Source organism: Molothrus ater, chromosome 4, assembly GCF_012460135.2.
Source record: "Molothrus ater isolate BHLD 08-10-18 breed brown headed cowbird chromosome 4, BPBGC_Mater_1.1, whole genome shotgun sequence".
NCBI lineage: Eukaryota > Metazoa > Chordata > Aves > Passeriformes > Icteridae > Molothrus > Molothrus ater.
In genome coordinates, this window is record NC_050481.2 from 55,744,950 (window position 1) to 55,768,165 (window position 23,216).

Below are 23,216 nucleotides of genomic sequence, written 5' to 3' on the forward strand. Positions count from 1 at the left end.
GTAGTAAATATTTTTTTTATCTTAGCTCATGAAAATCACATTGAAAGCTGCAGTACTGATCAGGAGATCATTACAGCAGTAACTGCAGAATAAACTAACTGCAGCCACTGGGAATGAAAACTTCCATGCTGTTTTCTCATACAATGAGAGGATAAACCAATCCCCTCACCTCTGCCCTGACCATAGTGTCAAAATTTTAAATTAACTGCCAGAAGTGAGTACAGAGCTATACTGTTCTCCTCAGTTACTCACTCCTCTGATATTACTTTCTCCTATATATATTATTTTAGTTTTGACCTTAATCATATTACTGCAAAGCCCATATGGCTTGCATTGAATTCCATAAGCTTTTTGTGTGTTAAAAGTAGCAGAATTGTCTATTTACTCAAGGCTTTTACCTTCAAACCATTTAGAAATAATACATCCCTTTATGGTTTTTTTAAGCAACGTATACATCATCAGTAATTACATAGGTGTGGACCTATGCAATTATATAAGTGTATAGTAAATTTTGCAAATCTTTACTCAAACAAATAAGATAACTGTAGATATTTCTGCATCATGTCTATACTAGAAGAATTCCTAATAAAAAAAATCTTTCAGATGAAAAGATTTCTTTCATGCTCAGGTAAATACAGTACAGGCATAGTGTGATACAGCAGACACTGCCAGCTGAGACAGCAAGCTACCCATTTAAAGGCTCAGGTTTGGTGCTCAAACTAAAAATGGGAAATCAGATCCCAAATTGCATTTTATTTTATGCATTTATCTGCACTATGTTTCTGAGTTGAGCTGATGGTTAGGTGCTACAGGATAAAAGTGTATTCATTCTTATTATTTGTATTAAAAGATTTAGACATTTCTTGAGATAGTCATTTAGGTCCATCTGACCTTGAGCTGTAACTGGGTTGTTTTGTGTATTCACCAGAGCTGCTGCTCTCTCAGAGGCAGAATTTGTCTGCTGAAAGTTGGTTGATTTTTTCAGGCTCTGGCTGAGTCATCCCTGTTTTTTCTCATTTCTTTTTCATTTCCTTCAATGTTTCACTCATATACAAACTGATATTTTTCCCTTTTATTTACACAGTTTAATATCCCTAAAGCTTCTTGCTTGCTGTTCCCAAATACAAGCACATGCTTAAGATGGCTTGGGAACTGTTCTACATCATGTCTCCAACACCAGGACTCAGTGCAATGGCAGCAGGGGGGATAACCAATGATTATCCGGGTGCCTGTGCCCTTAGCACAGGACCTGTCAGTTGTGTCTTTCATCTCTTGCCCCATCTGTTTTGCACTCTGGCTGTAGTGGCAAGAGCCATCATAGAGCAGTGTTTGTGTTTCTGTGCATGCAGTTGAGATGAAAAGTGCAGGAGTTGCATAATGTGTCAGCCAAGCTCTGCCTCTCTCAGGAACATAAATCAGGTACTGAGCTGTTTTACAGGTGTTAAGTCTGCCATTTGCAGCAAATATCCACCCAGGCAATGCTTGCTCATATCACCCATTTTTTATAAGATGGTTGGTTTGGCCTCACAGGAAGATACTCCAACATTTTCCATTGCAGTAAATAAGGATGATGTAGTTCAGCTGCTTTATAGCACATGAACATTAGCTATTCAGCCAAATTAATCTTTAAAATGAGAGTATAAGTAATAGTTATATTTTATATATGTAAAGTGCCACATACTAAAGGGAGACTGACTACACATCATGGTTGGTATTTTACTACTCAGAAAAGGCAAAAGTACCAGACTGGTTATCACAACTGCCGAATTCATTATATTGGAAAGCTCAGCCATGGAATTAGAAGTCTACCAGAAAGGACAACAAAAGATATCTTTGAGATTTTATTTTGGTTTCATTTTGTTTTCCATCTTAAAATTCAAAAGGAAATAGACTTAAATTCTTTAAAATATTTTAACATTAAAATTTTTACACACCTTCTTTTACCTTCTGTTGTTTCAAATTAATAATCTGACACATCTCTGCTAGATGATCTAAGGTGGGTTATAAGAATATTACAAGAGATGTACACAGACAAGTAAATCCCCTGTATTGGAAAGATGTGGGAAAGATACAAAGACAAAACAATTTTGTTGTCCTGTTCAAAAATTCTGGTTGCCATTTGCGGTTCATGGTGGCTGCAATCTGTTTGGCCTTTTCCCATCAGCATTCTGCTCTAATGATGAACTCTGCAGCATGTACAGAAATTGTTCTCAAGCCTCTGTTAACAGTCCTGATGATATATTTTTTAGGTTTCCTCTACGCTCAGAACAGTACCAAACGCAGCATTAAAGAGCGACTTATGAAGCTCTTGCCCTGCTCGGCTGCCAAAACGACATCTCCTGTTACTCAAAGCAAGTTTTATTTTTAATTTTTTTCATTTGATTTTTTGTTTTTTTTTTTTTTAGGTTTGCATGCATCAAAAATTATACTTTCATTAACTGGTCATTTGAGAGGCGAGATATCTGCTGAAGTAATCATATGGTTTATTGAGGTTTAAAATGTAGCGCTGCACAGATTTGTGTATGCAGAGTAGGATGGCAAGAGAACAGTGCCACAGTCTGCCACACAGGAGCTTGGCAATTGCAGCAGAGGGGATGACCAAAGATTATCACTTGGCACTTATGATCTGCAAGTTAGTTGACAAGTGATTCCATTAAATTTAATACCTGCTCTCCATGTATTCCAAAAGTGGTAACTTTTTGGCATTTTTATGCACGTGACTGCATGTGCTTGCTATCCAATACACAGGGGGTACCATCATAACTGGTCTGGGAGGAAAGGATTGGTCCTGCAGGTTTTGAATATAGAGCTTCAAACTATTTAGGGAACAGAACTTAAACCTGGTGTCTGAGAGAAAAAGAAATGTTGAGATTGAAAAGAATGTGAATGTGAATATACAGGAAAAGCACACTGGTATTATACTGAATGTCCTGATAAAATCCTTCCAGAGCAAGTAACAGATAAATATAGAGGGGCAGTGGGAGTAAGAGAGAGATCAATACATAGATACATATATATTCCTAGATAGAGATTAATTATAGTAATAACACTACAATGTCTTCCTATATAAATTGACTCCTATAGCAGATTTTAAAATATCTCTCTGGATCCAATTCAATTTAGATTAATTTGACTGAATTCTAGGCACTAATATGAGCACCTAAAATAAGAAGCTGAATTGTCCAGGTGTTGCCTGTATAATCTTCTGATAAAGCATATCAATCAATCTCAGGAAGAAAAAAAGGCCTGCAAGAACAGTTCCCCACGTCTAGTGAATTTAGGACAATAAAAAGCAACTTGACTAGAAATACAGCCCCTGACTAATGTCAAGACTTCACAGGTACAGATCTAGGGTTTCTTAATGCTATCCCCCTTCACTGTCTTTCATATGCTCTTCTGTAGAGAAAACTCTGGTGTTTGCTTTCCACTTAAGTATTTGAGATGAAAAGGGATAAATTTCTGGATATACACTGATTTATTTATTTCATGGTGTCTTCAGCTGATATGTTTTAATTGAAAATAAGGTATCATAAAAACTGCAGTTACTGTTGGGGCACTTGTTAATAACTCTTTCTGGATAAGTTGCTTTCAGCTGCATGACCTGAACAATATAGCCCTAGACAACAAAAGGAATCAGAGAATCACAAGTTTGCTTGAGTTGGAAGAGAGACCTTTAAAATCATCTAGTCTAGTCCTCCTGCACAAGACCAGGTTTCTCAAAGTCCCATCCAACCTGAACATTTCCATGGATGGGGAATGGAATAGATAATGAAATAGAATTAATCGAAAGTTTGATCTGTTTGTTTGAAGTTGCTGTGGGAGTGACACATCCTTATGTAAGGACACTTGCACACTTCTATGTAAGGTCTTCATCTGCACAGGTAACAAAATATATTTAGAGTCAGTCTCAGAAATCTTGACCGTGTCAAACTGATATTTTCCTTACTGAAAATATTCTACAAACCAGAAGAGATGTTGAACTAAAATGAGTATCAAATATTTCCTATTTGAGAACCAGCAGTAAAAAAGGTGCATTCAATAATTTTCTCTGCAATCTCCTCCATAAATAAGTGCTACATTAAGTAAGAGTGTTATATCAAGTGAAAACCTTGAATAAGATTATCATTGTACATATACACTGTAATTATTCTATTTTAACATCATGTGCTATTTCATTTCTGCTAGCATGAAAGAAGCAACATTATATTGTCCTAGGAATGAAAACAGCACAACTTGCAATAGCAATCACATGATATGAATTCCTTAGAAATTATCAGGGAAATATTTTTAACAATTAATTTATTGATATATTCATAGCCTGAATTTGCACTTCTGCACTTCTATCAATATGTGCTTACAAAGGTTATCTAAAAATGTAAAATCTTGTCTCAGCATTTGCATTGAACATATTTCAGCATTCCTATTGAAAAAAGCATGTAAAAGAACACTTTGTGTGCTCTAGTCTAGTAAGTCTAAACTTTAAACCATCATTCCCTAGATATGTGCATGTGCTAGTGCACTAGGGTAGGGCTACACTCAATGGTTTTGAGAAATAAAAACTGCTAAATAGTTATTAAATGGTTAGGGAGGCTATAATGTGTAGGGAAATGCATGTGCACAATTTTTTACAGATATATAGAGTACATAAAGAGTATATAAAGAGTACATATATATAGAATACATTTGCTTTTTGCTGTGCTTTTGCTTTGTTTTTGCCATCTTGTTCTTTAATGAATAATGAAAGGTTCAAAGTATATCTCCTATGATATTTACGTTAAAAATGTCTTTACTATTTAGTAATAAGAAATCTAATTAATTTAATCAGTAACAATATTTTGTTTAGTACATTAATGAGGGATTGTGAACTTGTTTCTGGTTTTCAGTTGACATGAAATTTTATTTCTATGGAAAAAAAAAGTATTCCTAACTGATCTAGGCTGAATAAACCAAGGAACTGAAATAACTAATGCCATAGAAATCATTATTGTTTAGAAATAGATAAAAATAGAGATAGTAAAAAGAGATTTTCACCCACTTTCCTGCATATTTTAAAGTATAGATTTTTCTGCTTTTTCTTTTCCAGCCTGTTGCCTAGAACTGTGAAGAAAAAAATTAAAAACCAAATGCCTCATGAATGCTATAGCATTTTAGTCATCACAGTTGGTTGATTTTAAGGAAGTTTATGATTATCATGCATTTTTATTATTTCTAGCTATAAGACACTAGAGAAGTCGAGTGTAAAGAATGTTATACTGAACCTTTTCATTAACACCATCAGCCTACTGCAGTCTTCTACATGCTCACTGAATCATTTAAAGGCAATAAAAATGTTTACTGCTAAGGGTATACTAAATATTGTGCTCAGCACATTGTCTGGCCTTTATCTCTAGCCTCACATTTATTATGTGTATTCATTTAGCTTCCAGAAAAAATTGTAGATGTTTCTCTAGGTAGCCAGATGTTTTACAAATGGGTGCTTAGAGAACTCATTTCAAGTTAAGTCTTTTTCTGTCTAAAAACAAAACCCATTTAAATCCCATGTAACCATTCAAATATAAAATACAAGTGAGCCTTCAACAATATTTATTCTCAGGTTGATTTTTTTGCCAATTTAGTCTAAGTACCTAGTGTTGAATTGTGGTTATCAAAAAAAATCATCTGGATCACACTGAGATCATCCTCCTGAGAAGAGTGCTAACAGCAACATAATTTTCACAGGAGAAAGGACAAAGCCCTAAATTTTGTGAAGATTTTTACAAATAGTTTATCTATTATTAAATATCTCTTTAAAGAGAGATATTTAATAATATATAAACTATTTGGTTGCTTATTTTTTGTTTAGCTGAACTGTATCTTCTGATGCCAAATTTCTCCCAAGCAGCTGAAAGCTATTATTTCTGCTTTATAGCAGAACAAAAATGTATGAAACTCTAGGCATAATACTACTTTAGTTGAGTTCTAATACTATGTGTTTATGAATATTGAACCAAATGAAACTTTATTCTAAGAATAAAGAGTCCCACATTCTAATGAAATAAATTATTTATCTTCAACATTGTAGAAGTGACAATTAGGCATTTGTATTGTTATATTGCTATAGTTCCTATAACTCCTAAATCAAAATAAAGCAGTAATTTCATTTCATTAATCTGGATAAGTTACATTTAAGGCTGCCAGTACTTAGAAATGGACACACACCTTTTTATTTTGATCACAAGGGACTGGCACTCTACTTTTAAAGTTCCTTTAGCTGTTTGATTGAACGTTCACATTTAAAACTCTACCTAGGAAAAAATGCATTGCTAATTCTCATTGTTTTAATCTACACTTAACTGTAAACCTTGAATGTGTATATCCACATTCTTACTTACCTAAAGAAGAGGTCCCTAAAACTATCATGTTCCCCACTTAGGCTGCTCTGCTCACCCTCAATAATATTTCTCCTAAAGGGTCAGTTGTATGATACTCAAAGTAAGGTCTGCTGCTGTGTATGCAACACCAATTTCACATGCTTTCCAGAAGACAACTTCACAATAAAAATCCCAGCCTGATACAGTCAATTCACATCCATTATCTAACTGAAGGAAAATTTTCAGTTTTCTGGACTTGCTGAAGTTTTATTAAATTGTTTCCTTTGGTCAAAGAGTTGTACAAAACAAAAAGTCATACTGAATGTATCATGCATGCTCTTGCAGGATGTTGTCTTTCCAGTTTATTGGTATTATTACTCATGAGATAATATGCAGGCTACTGGATCATCACTGCTGTTCACTATTCTTTGCAGCCACAGAAGCAGATGATAGACACCCTTTTCCTATAAGTTCAAAATGGACTCATCGTTTGTCATTAAAGCTGCAAAAACAAGTCTTAAAGAGAATGCATTTTCTTTCTTCCTCCCTTTCCCTTTCCCTTTCCCTTTCCCTTTCCCTTTCCCTTTCCCTTTCCCTTTCCCTTTCCCTTTCCCTTTCCCTTTCCCTTTCCCTTTCCCTTTCCCTTTCCCTTTCCCTTTCCCTTTCCCTTTCCCTTTTTCCCTTTTTCCCTTTTCCCTGACCTTCCCCTCTTCTCCCCTCCCCTCCCTTCCCTCTTCCCTCTTTCCTTTTTTCTTCTCTGTCTGTTTGAAAGGGTTAAAGTATTTTCACTTCCTGTATTTCCTATTGAGCTTTCCTCCTCTGTCTCTTGTATTCTGCAGACACTGTAGAAGATGAAATGGAAATGGCCACAGTACGACATAGACCTGAAGCTCTTGAACTGCTGGAAGCACAGAGTAAATTCACAAAGAAGGAACTTCAGATCTTATATAGAGGTTTCAAGAATGTAAGCACTTCCTTTTTGTATTTGCAATCTGTTTATGGGATTTGCCACTGCAGTCTCAGCTATGTAAGAGTGACTAGCAGTACAGCTCATGAGATTCAGTAGCTAAATACTGCATATCTGATCAGATGAGGAAACAATCACTCTGAAACAATTGGTCTAAAGTCATTAAACTATTTAATGAACAAAAGATGCAAATAGAAAATAGAAAGCATCAAGAGGAGAATAATTATAACTTAGTAGGAGAAGTTAGTTGCTTATTCTTAATAGAGTAAGTATAACTTATATAGTAGGACTTTGTTCAAAGACAAATTGAAAGTTGAATTGAGGTTGTTTGTCTAAGGATGCAAAAATGGAAGAGTCCTGAAAAATCTGGTCAGTAAGAAGAAAGATTTTGATTTTTGTATTCACAGGAGCTGTCACAAGAAGTAATTGATTTCTACTGCCCTAGATGACTTTTTTATTTGATGAACAGCTGTAGATAACTTCATCAGTTCCCACTAGTTCTACAAATCTATAAACTTCTTAGATCCCTTTACTAGGATCTGAGTGATTTTTTTTTTTCCTGAAAATGTGTGATGTAGTGGCAGGACCAATGTTTTATTTGGCAGGGATCCCAACTGAGGACCCCAGTCCATGGGTGTAGTTTGATTCATTTTCCAGTGTGTACAGCTGCCCTGTAGTGCTGGGCTTGGCTTTGACTTTTGAGGCATTCATGGTTAGTACAGCAAAGAAATAGAACTCAAAAGATGTTAGTAAGTAATACTGAACTCTGTTTTCTTAAAAATATACTTTTTCTCTATTTATTTTACTATCCCTTATCTCATTAGAAAATATGTGGAATGTTGGATGCAGTTAACATTGGATAAAAATATTAAAGAAACATTATATTAAAAAATAATAATAGTAAATTATAATCATCAATGTTTAATTTTAATCTATAATTTCAACTGTAAGTTTTGCAGCTGTGCAGATGCTATGTCTCCTGCTGAGCTGAAGCTAAAGATTAATTTAATTGCATTTATCACCTTATAGTTTATCTTTTCTTTCACCCTCTTGGGTGAAAAGGGACAATCTCTTGCCCATGGCATTTACTACTTAGATGAGTTAATAAAAACACAATGAAGCTCCATTATGGAATCAGAGAGGATATCTTCAATAGCTTGTACAAGAAGTGTAAATCTTGCAGTTCTTAGCTCTCCTGCATTCTGTAAAGAAAGCAAGACATGCAAAGGGATGTTTTAAACACATATTTTTATCAAAAGCTTACAATGCAAGCAAGAGAGAGTCACTTAATGTGTCCTGTCTGTATCATTCTCAGTTCCAGAAAGTATATAATGTTGGCATGTTAGTGATTAACAGTGATTGCCCTTAAAAGCTTTTCATTTCCTCAGGGTTCCAGAGAACATTCCCCTGCTAATGACAATATTCTCCAGGCATTGCAAATCATGATCTAATGTCCCTAATTATCTAAGGCAAAAAGGTACAAAGTATAGTGGATAAAATAAGCCTTCTGTCTATTTCTCAAGAATAATTATTTTTAGAGTTTCAGAAACTAAGAACCTTGATATTTCTTTGCATAAAATGAAGTATGGAGAATAAGAATAGATTATAAGGAAATATTTTAATTGATACCTTTTTTTAGCATTTTCTGAAAAGAGGAATTCCAGCTCTTCATGTGCTTTTTTGTTCCAAGATGTAAGTTCTACTTACATCAAAGGAATGTTGATGGTAAAACATGGTAATACATTTCTATCCATATGTTTCATTTCCTTATCAGTACACGATAATTCAAGACATGCATGTATAACATGTCCTTGACTAGATGATAGAGTTAATGGACATGAACTTCAGTGGTTTTGTGTATAATATCATTGGAAAGTTATCAATTATGATCTAAAATGCTGTAAATCATGCCCAGGGCTAGTCACTGTCATAAAGATAAATCAGTTTAAAGTAGTATTATTTAGCCCAAGCATTAGATTTCAGAAATGGATTATTTCAAACTTTTTGTTGAGTTGGAGTTTGTTTTATTTCTCATATTAACAGTTTCTACTGGTGCTAGATCACAGCTCTCTAATCCCCTCAGAGAACTGGTAGGACTAGTCTACCTCAGCTCTATGAGCATCTTGTCTATGCTGATTAGTTCACCTTTCCTGACACATATCTACCTTTTATTGAATATATCTGGAATGGCTTTGGTGGGTACTGATCCACAATGGCACTGCAATGTCTCCCATGGTCTGTGCTTGGACTGTGTCCCCCTTACAGTGTGCTCCATCATCCTCTGCTGCCTGCCACAGGCCACCTGCCTTCTGGCATTGTCATCCAGCTGAGTGCTGTCCTGCCAGTATTTCCAAGCACACATAAGCCAGTGTGCTTCACACATCTGCTCGTGTACCAACTTCTCCTGGGTGCCACCCAGCTGGACACTGCCTTGGCTTTGTTGGGCATGAGCCAGCAAATGTGTCTGTTTATGCAGAAAAGGCAGTTCTGCTTTAGGTAAGGCACTTCCAGCAGGTCAAAGGAGCCCTGGAGGCCACACCAGCCCCTCACTCAGCGCTGGTGAGGCCACATCTGAAGTTCTGTGGCCTGTTCTGAGCCCTCCAGTGAAACAAAAGTATGGGCATACTGGGGAGAGTCCAGCAAAGGGTCACAAACATGTCTAAGGGACTGGAGCACCTCTCCTGTGGGAAAGGCTGGGGAAGCTGAGACTGATCAGTCTGGAGAAGAGAAAGCTCAGCAGGGATCTTATCAGCATATATAAATATCTGAAGGGAGGGTGTAAAGATGGAGCCAGGCTCTTTTCAGTAGTGCCCAGCGCCAGGACCAGAGGCAGTAGGCACAAAGAGAAACACAGGATGTTCCCTCTGTACATCAGGAAACACTTTTTCACTGTGAGGGTGACTGACTACCAGCCCAGATTGCTCACTGGGTTTGTGTCATCTTCCTGCTTGAAGATATCCAAAAGTTACTTCTCTGGACATGGTCCTGGGGATCCTCTTCAGGACAGATGCAGGAATATGCAACCAGATATCTCCAGAGATCCCTTCCAACCCCAGCCATTCTCTGAGTCTGTGATATTCTGTTTAATCATTCCACTAAGAAGGAAATTATTGAAAATATTTAATGAAAGACACAGGCACACATATTTAACATGATGTCATCAAAATCTGGTGCAGATCCTACCTCTATGCTTTATGCTTGTCACCTGATATTTGCCTGTCTTACTATCTCTTCGATAATTCAGTATATAAAGCAAGATAAATTAAAGCATGAACTTAAGTTATGATAGTTCTGCTGATGTTGTGGTCCTGTTAGATGAAATTAGCAGCATCCTACAGCACATTAGTACTAATTGAAAAGCTTTTGTCTATAGAATCTCACTCCAGCCTGCATATTTCCCTGAACCCTGTTGAGTTTTAGGTCTCTTCTGAGATAGGCATGAACAGAACTTTTCACAGCTTACCTCCAGTTATTTGTTATTTCTGACTTCAAAATGCTTACAAGTAGTTCTGGCTAACTTCAGATAAAAAAAGAAGTAAGATACACCTGCATTTCTGTAGTGTTGATGATTACAAAGTTTGATTTTTTATCATCAATTTGATTTTCCACTGAGCACAAATTACATGCAAAATCCAGGCAGAAGTAGCACAGGATCTCACAGAGCATCTTTGTGTGTATGTAAACACCTGAAAGCTTTAGAAAGTCTCAGATCACATTGCAGTAGAGCTGATGCCCTGTGTAACAAGAGCTAGAGTATAATTGTAGAGAATGCTCAAAGATGATTGAAATGCCTTTGGGACAATGGCTGTTTTGCTAGAACTCAAAGTCAACATTTAGAATGAAAGGGAATATACACAAAAGAAAATGTAAGAAGGTGGGATAAACACCTTCAGATGACATAACAACTACTATATGGAAAATTATGAAGGGAGAACTTATGTCTATATTAGGCAATTTAGCCATTTTTAAGCTTCTATACTACCCTTGAGAAATGAGCTTAATATAAGCCCTAAACCCATCTCAGACTGAAAAGGTTGTACCCAGCACTCTGGCTTTACAATATTCCTGTGCTGTTGTTGATGAATTGTTGCTCAGCTGCCATCCCAGTGGGACATTTCCAATTTGTATTTGGCTTCCTGTCATCCCATTTCTTGTAAATTGAAATTGTGATTGCTGCAGTCATTAACCTTTCAAACCAATAGCTCTGTGGCAGTCCTAGTACAAGTGGTACTTCACAATAACTTTTACTGACTATCAAGCATGGACTCAACATGTGGTCTTTCTTTCTCTTCTGTCCATTGATAGATCTCTCCCAGTTTTAAAAGCATCCATTTAAAAAATACCTAGATAATGCTTTTGCTGCACAAAAGATGCTCCTGTGCTAAATATAAATGTTAAAAATATTTTCATTTTGGTTGGTCATTCTTGTAAAAACTTTTGTACAGCTTTGTGTTGTGAAACTCCTGGACTTTTCCAGAAAACTGGAAGGATTTTTCATGAACCTTAATTTTACCTGGCTGTATGTCAGAGAAAATGTAAATTGAAGTCATAATTGCATAAAAATGTCTGTGGACACATACTGGAGATTTAAATAGGCAGCTCCACACCTTTGACATTTATTGGGAATTTCTAAGACACTTTTCTTCCCTTTTGCAAATGAGACAAAGAATGATAGCAAGAAAATAAATCTGACAATGTTACAGCTCAAAGATTGGTTCCCTCATCACACCACCCATCTATGTGCATAAGTTGAAATATGATCATTTATTCAGAGATTTTTTTATTTCAGTTATGATTTGATGGAAGCATTGCATCACTGTATGTTGCATTTGTGAATCTCACAGAAAGATTAATGGAAGCTAGTTTCAGCGGTGATAAAGCTCATTTATTGATTGTCTGAAGCATTTGAGTTTTGTGTTTGAACATTTTCCCATGTAATTAGAGTTTTTAAAAACAAAAGAAAAATTATAAATTTTGTGAAAGTAATTGAGATTTAGAAGAGCAGAATTTAATTAGTACATGGAATACAAATAATTTTCACTGTATAAATAATTTTTCTGCTCCTGCAATTTTTTGCTTAACAATGAAGATGAAAGTTGGGTGTAAAATGTGCATTTTGCAGGATATGCACTAACTTTGCAAAAGCTGAAACACCTCAATGTAATTTTGAGTACCAAACCTAAAGTTTTCAGAATGATTAAACTTTTCTTAAATATTTGTATGCCTGATATTCTAGGAACACTATATACACTATTTGTTTTTTTCACTGCAATTGGAACCTACTTGGTAAGACAGAAGACATGAGAAATGTATCTCAGTGTCCTAGACATGGATGGCTTTCAGCTTTTTGGCTGTGCTATTTGCACAGCCTCTGACCTATGGCTAATAGAGATATACAGTTCTGTATTTCACTTCTGTCTTTCAAATGTAGTTTCTAAGATGATCAATGTCTTGATTAGAAATTATTTAGTACAAATTGAAATCTTGTGCTGACAGGGGATATAGACATTTGACTATTAATGAGATGAAAAAATGGGCATTGCAAAGAGTTAAAATACCTCTGTGATGATCCAAAACAAGAGATTTTGAACCTTCATTCCATTTTCCTTGCTTTCTTACTTAACCTTTTCCACCTGCTCTAAAGCATGACAAGGGACAATGACAAAATAATCCTCTTAGTTTATATCTCTGGAACATTGTATATTATGAAACAAAAGCTTTCATGCTGCAAGAAGTAATATTTTATCTTGGATCAGCTTTCTCTGAACTGACTGTGTCACCTGTCTCACAGAGACAATAGGATTGTTCAGTTCAGTTCAGATTGATCTTCTGTTTGTTGTGATCACGTATTGCAATGAGTAAATGCAGATTCAAGATTAATACAGACCAGAACAGAGAGGAAAAACCCCAAACTGAACATGAGTGCAAATGGCACTAATGCAAGAATATTTTGCCCCTGACATCAGTCCTCCAAAGCTTGTTCTTGTAGGTGAAGTAGCTTAGAGCTTCAATATGCTTTATAACCTCCCATGTGGGGCTCGAGGACAGCAAGGAAGATTTTTTATTTGACCAGCAGTCGGTGCAGTTGCTTTTCTTTGAGATTTGATGACTCTCTGTATAAGTCTTAGGGCTTCACAGCAAGCAGTCTTAGTAAGATCTTTCCAGATGCAAAATATCTGACCCAGCAGAAGAGAGCCTAGAAGAAAATATAGATCAGTTAAAGGTTTCTACCTGGTTTCCTTGGCTAACGTGAATCAATACTAAAACCATTTGAGCTACATCCCTCTCTGACTCTGAATATCAAACTGGGGGTGCTCTACTGGGCATCAGTGCATGAGACATTCCTATTGTGCTGAAAGCTTTTGCAGAGGTGCTGACCCTTCTGCACAAAGCAGTGTTGGACCACCAGTGTTGTGGAGGTTGTACACAAAAAGTACCAACAACTTGTCTTTTCAGATAGACATAGGGATGACAGCTGAACAGGTTGTGCCTCAAGCATATAAACGTGCTGAACTTTGAGCATATAAATGCCAATAAAATGGAAAAAATAAATGGAAGTTCTAAATCTTGAAAGAAAATCAGATAGTAGTAATTCAAGCTGAAAATTAACATTCCCCAATGTTAGAAAACTCCTGTGCCTTGTTCGTCTTAATAAACTAAACAATAGACAACAGCATAATGAAGATCAAGAAAATAAACCTAGAAGCTAGTTACCTTGTGTGCTGTCAACAGACAGATTTCTGTAAATCTTTTTCTCTCTAAGGCATCAGTAGACATGTATAAAGCACATAGCTCAAATCTCCCTTTTTAAAGTTGAGTTCTTGTTTTCCAGTTGTGCCTCAGATTAATTGTTTTATCAACTTTAGATGACTGAAGAATAACTTTAAAATAACCAGCCTTTGTCAAGGAAGCATTTTGTTATTAGGCATTCACTTGTTAGGGACTTAGAGGGAACTCTTCCATATTTCAAACAAGGCTGTGTGAAAATCTTTTAACAATCTGAGCAATAAATAATTCTTACATTCATCATATATTTCCTTTGAGTGTTAGTAAAGAGACTTGAAACATTTCAAAATTTTTTCAAGTAAAATAATTTGGAAGTACAGTTTGACAGACCTAGAGTATAGTTGTCACCTGTCACAAATTTACAGATCTTAGTGTGTTCAGCAGAGATATTTGTTTCAATTAGTCTCACAGTTACTAGCAGAGATTGAAATCTTCTTTCTGAAAGTTAATAATGACTCAGTCCCTACACTTCTATTCATCTCATGGCTTGCACAAGACACTTCATGTTGTGCTCACTAGGGAAAAAATGTCATCTATCTTACCAAGGACTGTCTTCATAATAATGGCTGCTTGCTCATGAATTATCTCTAAAAAAGGTAGGTGCCAAATCTCTAATTAAGAAATGTACAAAAAGATTGTGACTTAAATAGCCAATAGTAATAGTAGTCCAGAGCACCAAATGCCTCCAAAATTCTTCCTTAAAAAAAAAAAAAAGAAAAAGGGAAAAAAAGGGAAAAAAAAAGTCCACATTAGATTTTAGTGGAACTTTATTGTTCTGTATGTTTGTGTGAGCCCCTCCTATTTGGAATTGGCAATACCCTGTCCTGTGCTCTGGTGTGCTCCCCCTGGGGCTCACTGGTGGCAGGCTGACACTTGAAGCTCAGTGCAGACCTTCTGCTTTACCAGCCAGATGCTCAGTGTAACTCATCTGCTGGAAGAGCTGTTTTCTACCACATGAGCTTTTATGTGCATCAGTTTGGAATATAAATGTTTATGTACTGGAATACGAGCGGCCAAATGTCGTCTTTGGCTACAACTCACTGCAGTCACTTTTTTGCAGCATCTGGGCTAAGCACTACAGAGCCTGGTATTTGAGTTATGTGCAGTGGTTGAATTTTGGTTTCTGGGTAATCACCAACATTAGGGAAGTAACTTTTGGTGCAATGCAGCTCTGATGGTGTTGTAACTTAAAAATTTAGTAAGGATACACCTCTTACTCTCCTTCCTCTGCCCATCGCCTTTTCTTCATGAGCTGCAATGCATATTAACTGTAACTGCTATAAACATTTTACTTTATAACACACAGCTCAATGTAAAATTGTTCTGTGAGAATATTTATTAGTTGAGACAGCAGCATTCAAAAACCCCTCTACCTGGCTTTCTTGCTACCAATTTCCTTACTTTCAAAGAATTTGTGTACAAAATGTTATAATCTTTTATTTAATCTTGTACCAAGTCATCTCTCTGTTCCCCTCCAATTCAGATGCATGTGGACACATGTATTTTCGGGTGGGGATCCTAAGCCTGCAAAATGAGGGGAGAGGGAATAAATATACCTTCTGGTGAAACTTCTTGATGGTGCAGTTCAACCTTTTGGATGGACTTGATAGATAAATCTTTTTTGTGCTGGACTCAGGTATCTGTCATGGATCCCAGGAATTTCCAAATGATTTTGGATCTTTATATTTTTTTCTACTTTAAATTTCTGATCAATGTGAACAAAATTAGCAACATACAGGTTTTGTCAGAAATAAGTGAAACTAATGTCATTCCTTTATTTCAACAGAATTAATTTCTCTTTACAAATGTCTTTAGATAAACATCTGTATTAAAAATAAACACTGGTAAATCTTCAAATAAAATAGCAAATCACAAGTGACAAAGCCTCAAGGTCAAGTCTTTCAGTGTCAGGGAAGTTTATTACAAGTCTTGGGTCAACCTGCATTTACCTTTGAGTGAAAGTGTCTGACAGAGCCTGCATTCTTTAGATCAGCTGGACATATGTGCAGTTGCACTTCAGTTATGTGAATGATTCTCATATTAGCTTTCAAGTAATGGAATTTATTCAACCCAATGAATTCCATTGTGAAATATTCTTAAAAGATCTTAGATACGGTGAGTGTCAGAGAAGAAATAGGAGCCAATATCTCAGAAGACAGCATGATTCAGTAAACACAGCATGAAACTAGAAGTCTAAAGACTTCAACCTTTTTGCTCTCTGGCTGGCTTATTAACTGCCACACACCTTTAAAAGCCTTAACTATCATGCTAAAAGCCTTCTGGGCTGCCTGAGACCATTATACCAGTGCATCAGGGCCTGCGTGGGCTCCACATTGACAGCTGCCCAATTTAATGTCTCTGCTCTGACAGCCAGAACCTTTCAGAGGGTCCCTGGCTATCGGAGAGATTGCTTCTCAGCCAATGATCAAAGCCCCCTCCAACACGTCCTGGGAACAAAGTGGGGAGTACCAGTGGGGGGGCTGGTGGCTGTGGGAAACTGAACTTTCCCAGGGGCTGGAGATAGCAAAGTTCATCCCTGGAGGAGAGAAAAATGAACCCTGGATTCCTTGGTGTTAAGAGCGAAATGTGTGGGCAGGGTGTTTGAGGGAGATACTTTGCCCCTCAATGGCCAGGCTCCATCTCTGTCAAGTAGAAATCACAGTAAACTCATGCCTGAAAAAACACTGATCTAGGAAGCACTTTATGTGTACTTTATGAATTTCTAACAATTATTTACTCATTCTATTTATGCATCTCTGACACTGTGATCAGCTTCACAGTGGACTCACAAAAAAGAACAGCTTTTCAAAGTGAACTCTCAGTGACTGAATGTTCCAGTATCTGTATCTGACATACTACTACAAGCAATTATAAATATCAGAACAATAACATGATTATGATTTTTCTGGTGATTTAAAATGCCAGCATTATTTAGATGCACAGGCTACCAAGTCAACAGTCTACTTCACTGAAAAAGAGGCATTGTACCACCTCTGTAATGGAGCATAAGCTATAACAGCCTTAAATTCTTATTTTGTTCTCAAAACCAGTGTTTATGGAACAAAGACAAATCTAATGTGCCATAAACTTAGCAGACTGTGGAAGAAGTTTTTATGTCCAGCAATTTCAGCCTCAATGTATCTCCATAAGGAATGATACAACTATGAGAAACAAAATTTGTTTTTAGGCCTAAACTGATTGACAGATGACTTTTTTAGATGTACCTGATTGTCTAGTTGTCTCTTTTTATTCTTCTTGTTACCTGTTTTAACTGAGAAATGTCTTATTTTTTATTTCTCTATGCTGTTCATATTTTCATAAAAATATGCCAGCAAATATCAATCACCATTTGTATAGGTTTATTTGAGTATTCAGTTCCAATGATTTGACTAATGCTATAAATTTTAGATATGCTGCCAAAAGCAATGTATTGAGTATCTACATATGAGGAAAGGAAAGCTCCAGAACAGTCTAAAGGAGATTCATATAGCTTATTTAGATATTTTGCTGTGCTAAAAGAATTATCAGTTTGTATGGCTTGCTAAACTTTAAATTCCATTCTGATGCTTTTCTCATGTCTTTGAATTATAGGAATAATATCTCCTTTATAAGCAGTAATGATACATCCTCCCTTGTCTTATGGATCTGTTACCCCTCCTTCTCAAAAGGATTTAGATGTATGGCCACAAAGCCCACTCTGGTCCTTCCATGATTACCACGAGCAATAGAGCTCTTGTGGCCAAGTGTCTTCTCCTTGTCAAGGAGACTCTGGGAAGATCTTTGGGCAGCAGAATAAAAGTGTCAGTGTGCTGTGCTGGACTGGGCAGGCACAGAAGTGACAGTGAGGTTTTGGTGCTTGGGGAGGGGACCCTGTCTCAGACACTGAGTGCCAGAGTTCCTGTAGGATAAGGCATATTCCCCTCACTCTGTGGACAGGGAAGAGGCATTTCTTCCCACAGACCACCTCTCCCTCTCTCACCCACAGCAGCCTCAATTCACATCATTGCCTCAGTTGTGTCTGATTTTCCCCACTGTACTTGGTGAATCAGCTCCAACTTATGCTAATGTCAGGCTCAGTTTTATAAATATTTATGCAGGTAAGCACATTTGTTCTTCTGTTTGCACTGCTGGGGCCCTTCTCCTGAGACAAAATGTTGTTAGTAGTGGAGAAAGCAAAAACCTTTGTTAAAGGGTAAATGTATTACCATATAAAATATAAATAATGAGCACAGTGTTTGATTTTCAGTGTCTAAACCAGTCCCCATTGAATTTTATGTTCTTTGCCATTTCCACAAGCTGTAGGCACTGAAATTCCTTGGTATTTTCATTGTATTTAGCACTAACCAAATATTGACCTGTCTGATTTTACCATTGCACATCTTTGAAAGAAACAAAGAACAACTGCTCTGAAAAATACAGGAATACCATGACTTAGAACACACTTTCAACCTGACTCTCTTTTGTGCAGTCATGTCTTAGGAATGCAAAACAGAGTGTTCTTACTTCATTACTGAAATGAAAATTAGTATCAAGATTGAGAAGCATTTAAGACAGGATATAGAATATTTTTTTCACCCTGACATGCTGTTTCTGCTTCATAAATGCCTTGATCTATATTCAGGCCTTTCCATTTTCTGATATGTCTGTGGTGCAAGTCCACTAACTTTTAGCAGAAGGTTATTAGTACAGCTTCTTCCTCAGCAAATCTTCCACTCTTCAAGGATACAAGGAGCTTCTAGGATAAACAAAAGCACCCTCATGTAGGAAAAACAAAATAAATGCCTCCATGATTTTAAAGAATGGAATTGACCTACCTTAAAATATTGCTTTTAGGGACTGGTAGTGTTCTCGATTCTGCTCAAGAGAATCACTTGAGTGGGTCTAATGAAATACACCCAAGGGATCAACACTTGCTAATATGGAGCTATTCCTCTCCTCTCACCCAGGATTTCATCTGATTTGAAAGGATTTGATTAAAAGAACTCACTTGGGAATGTGTGAAAGGCAGTCACTGAAGCAGGGCTCACCTAAATACTGCTTTTCCCAATAGGGTGAGCACCTTGTGTTTGCCAAAGTGTTTACAACAAGCTGCACTGCTGAAGTATGAGTTCTGCTGCATTTAGTTTAATTATATTTCCTGCTTATTTGTCAAGTCAGGATTGTAAAATGCCATCCTGCAGTGACAAGTAAGGTCAGAAACACTAAGCACCACTCAGATGCCTGGGACTCATCCATGAAGTTTGGTGTTTCGGGCTTTCGGGTGAGCTTTTAAGTTCAAATCTTTAGCTATGTTGTTTACTGTTGTTCTACTGCCAGCTAATAATAAGAATCTAAAAATTTCACTAGTTAGTGAGCATTGCTAAACAAAGAATGGCTCTGATTAAAAGCATTTGCTGGCACCTTGCCTGCTGAGTTGTGGAAGCAGCCAAAGTGTTGATTGTTATTTACTGTGTGAAGCCACACATGCTGGATGTGAGCCAGTTCCTTTATTTCTTCTTGTTTTCCTCTGAAACTGCCATAGCAAGTAGGGGGTGGAAAGAAGCTTTTGTTCATTAGAGTATCCTCCAGTAGGAGGCTTAAAACGTGGTACATCTTCGCTGTGCCACAGGAAAACATTGTATTTCTTTTACAGGTAGCTAAGTAGAAGCAAGTTTTGTGTTTTACCTGATAAGACAAAGCTTGAAAAGAGTTTTTACATGTATTTCACCAATGGATGTCAATGGAGATGCTGTCAAATCAAAACTGCTACAACATTCCTAGAAATGTAGACTGTTGCTACTGAGCTATGAGTTTACAGCTCCTGTGACAGAAATGGAAATGCAACAACCTGAGGTGTTCCCTCTGTGAGTCTTTAGCTGAAGTAATCCTACTGTACTCTAAGTTAAAGAGGAAAGATTGAAAAGAAAGTTGTCCCTTTAGACCCAGTAATTAGTGCTCTCTGTTTGGGTCTGCCTTCTTTCTTTTGAGTCTTAGGAAATAGCTTAAGCTTTATACTGGTAACCAAATAGGCAAATTCACAGGAAGATTTAAAAGCAGGGACAGAAGACTTTCTGAGGTAACTGTCCCTAAACATTCCTACCCATTTTCCTAACCATTACTTTGTATGTCTTTCATCCCACAGAGCTTCTATAAAGACTGGAGAAAATATTTCTTTCCCACCATCGCTATTAGCTCTCTAGGCTCACAATTGTATTCAAGGATGCAAGACTAGAGTAGATTCATTTGTATTCTGATCTATAAGGATTGATTCTGCAATAAATAAAAATAGCAAACTGTCTAAGCGAGATATTTGGGCCCTCCTGAACTAAATAAATCTGATCCAAGATATAATTTTAGTTACACATATTTCAAAATTCATCACTTTTTTGTTACAATATCTTTCTATATGATGGCATGGAAGTATTTCTAAAAATGCAAACCAAATATTTTTTTCAATAAACAAGGTCTTGTGAAAGTGATTTTTTTATAGCCCACTCCTGAGAAAACTAGCATGAGAAATCAAATTAAAAAAAAAATAAAACCAAGAACTAATTCCATTTCAAGAGACAGGAGGTTAAATTATTACCTGTTCCTTTCCTGATAACACAAAATATAGAAGTGAAAATTGAAGTAAAAAGAACCAGTGATTTTCAATATAATTGAGTTTCAATATAATTGAGTTGACTTTCAATAACATAGGTTATTTATTAGATAAAATAAATGAAGATCCATTGAACTAGAAATAGATAATTATAAATATACCCATATGTATACCATATATTGTTATACATATTAGGGACAATATTCCACAGATGAAAAGCATATTAATTCTGGCCTTAAATTTTTCATGAAAACTAATTTCCAGTAGTGTAATAAATAAAAATTTAAAACCCTCATACCACCTTTTATTTTGAGCTTTTACAATTTTTGCTCTCCAAATGTCTTCATGTGTCTTACACATGTTAATATAGTGGGATTCAACTCTCCTATGAATTGGGTAAGGCTTTGAGCCAGTACTCTTGACTGGGCACCCAATACACATGTGTTCAAAATTGTCCTTTACCCATCCCTTCCACGGCAGTCTCTGCTCTTCTTGTCTCTGCATGTTTCTTGGTACTGAACAGCAGCTCCTTCAGCAGCCTTTCAGAAGAAAGGCAGGTAAGGTCTGGATTAGAGCATTGGCCTGGGCAGACCCCAAAATGATAGGTATAAAGATAGAATAAAACAAATTGTCATCCTTTGTGAGTAGTTTGAGACACTGTCCTGCCAATCATCCTCCCAGTGCTTTGACAAAGTGGCTTTTACAGCAGGCAAACAGCAAAGCTCAAGGAGAACACAGAGCTGGGTGAATAATCTCAAAAGAGCCAAGGCAGGTATCTCTTCTGTAGTCACTGCAATTATCTCATACGTGCACTGGTTTCCTAAAAACTTCCTCAGAGCTCCCATTTGATGTACTGACGTGCTGAATGATAAATCTATACAAAGGAAACTAAGTGTTTCTGTCTTTCAGGTAGTTTCAAAGAGAGGTGTTTAAATGCAGGAGCCCTAATACTGACAATGCAGCAGTCCAGAAGCCACCAGTTCAAAGAAGCTGATCAGAGAAATTATTGTCTAGAATACAATACAGAGACGTGGGGGTTTTTCTTTTACTTCACAGTTGAAGCAACCCCTTTAAATTTTACCAAAACCTAATGGACAATACTTAGCTTGTATTTCCACCTCTGCAAATTTGTTTCTCTCTTGGGGACATCTAGGGCAGGAAAACAGTGGCTCTCTTCTCCCCACATAACCTTCTGTTATTTCTTCTTCTAGAAGCATTTAAAGAAAAAGAGAAGAAAAAAGAAAAGGAGCAAAAATACAGTTTTCTGTGATTCCTTAAAATCTGTATTAATGACTAAAAGTCTTTTGAACTGTCTGACTATTCCTGTATTTTTTCCAGTCTTAATTTCTAGTGCTTTGTTCAGCCACATTTCAAATATTTCAAGAGAGAGGTTTTTCTCTGAATTAGGTTTCTGAGACTGCTTCACAGGCTAGTGCATGGCATCTCTTTTAAGCATATCTTTTGAGATATTTTTTTATACTACACTTGTTTTGTTTTTAACAACTTCAAAACCTTCTCTCCCCCAGACACCTCATTTTGTTTGCATCATCTACTTTGAAGTCCTGGTAGAGTAAGTTCACTTTTATTAGCTTCTGCAGGATTTTTATCCTGCTCTTGTTTCTTCTATGTTGGCCAGTAGTGTGATCAGCTCTCCAGAAATGCCACACAGTCCCTTTTCACAAAGATAATTTCTGATATGTGTTCTATGTTTTTTATTAAATAATCCAGTACCACAAGTGAATCCTGTATTCTGAGTACTTTCAAGACAGAAGATTTATCACACTTGCTCTCACTTCAAAATAAATAGGCTATGAAATCTATTCCTGATGAATATTGCATGGACAAGTTTATTTATATTTACTACCAGGAAATTAGTTACAAAATTAAAAAAATATTTGGTTTTTAATTTACAATAAATTACAAATTTATTTATTCTTGGCATGAAGCTCTAAGGTAGATAAAAATTTCACTTTAGCCCTTTTGGTATTTAGTAAATACATCTTTAATTCTAAAAGTATTCTCAAGTAACATGGCTACAATACTCATGAATGAATATATTGGATTATAGAAACTCATTAAATCAAATCAATGAAGTAATTACATTTCTTAGGGGGAAGTATCTGATCAGATTCAACAGCATGAATGAGAAGGAGGCTGAAGGCAAATTCCTAGAAAGCACATGCACATAGAACATATAAGTACATGCAAAAAGAGAAGACATTTAAATCAATGGACATGAACATGTATCTATAATGAAGCAGTATGAAAACTGAAGCAGCAGATGCAGCATGGGATGGGAAATTATTCATGCAAAATTCTATAACTGAAAGATATTCAAAGTTGCCAAAACTCCAGCTTTATCCATCATTCAGAATTGTTATGCAGACAAAAGTCTGAGCTTTGAGTTCATTTCTCCATCATTTTCTTTTCTACATTTCACTATTTTTCTGGCTTTGTGTCTTCTTTGTTTGCCTCTTGTCTGAAAAGGATGTTGATTAGGTAGTAAAGAAGAATCACCTACTGCAGTATTTTA

At 36.4% G+C, this 23,216-nt stretch overlaps 1 protein-coding gene across 7 annotated transcripts in view; it reads left to right on the forward strand.

The window, feature by feature from the left end:
• KCNIP4 (potassium voltage-gated channel interacting protein 4) overlaps positions 1–23,216 on the forward strand; it is a 389,884-nt gene that overhangs the window by 341,795 nt on the left and 24,873 nt on the right. For 5 of the 7 annotated variants that reach the window (XM_036381678.2, XM_036381674.2, XM_036381677.2 and 2 more), the window contains one exon: positions 7,190–7,314. In XM_036381678.2, the coding sequence (XP_036237571.1) occupies positions 7,190–7,314 (125 nt within the window). Of the gene's footprint in view, positions 1–2,249; positions 2,352–7,189; positions 7,315–23,216 lie in introns of all 7 variants that reach the window. The other 2 variants (XM_036381673.2, XM_054514532.1) reach the window with 1 other exon arrangement.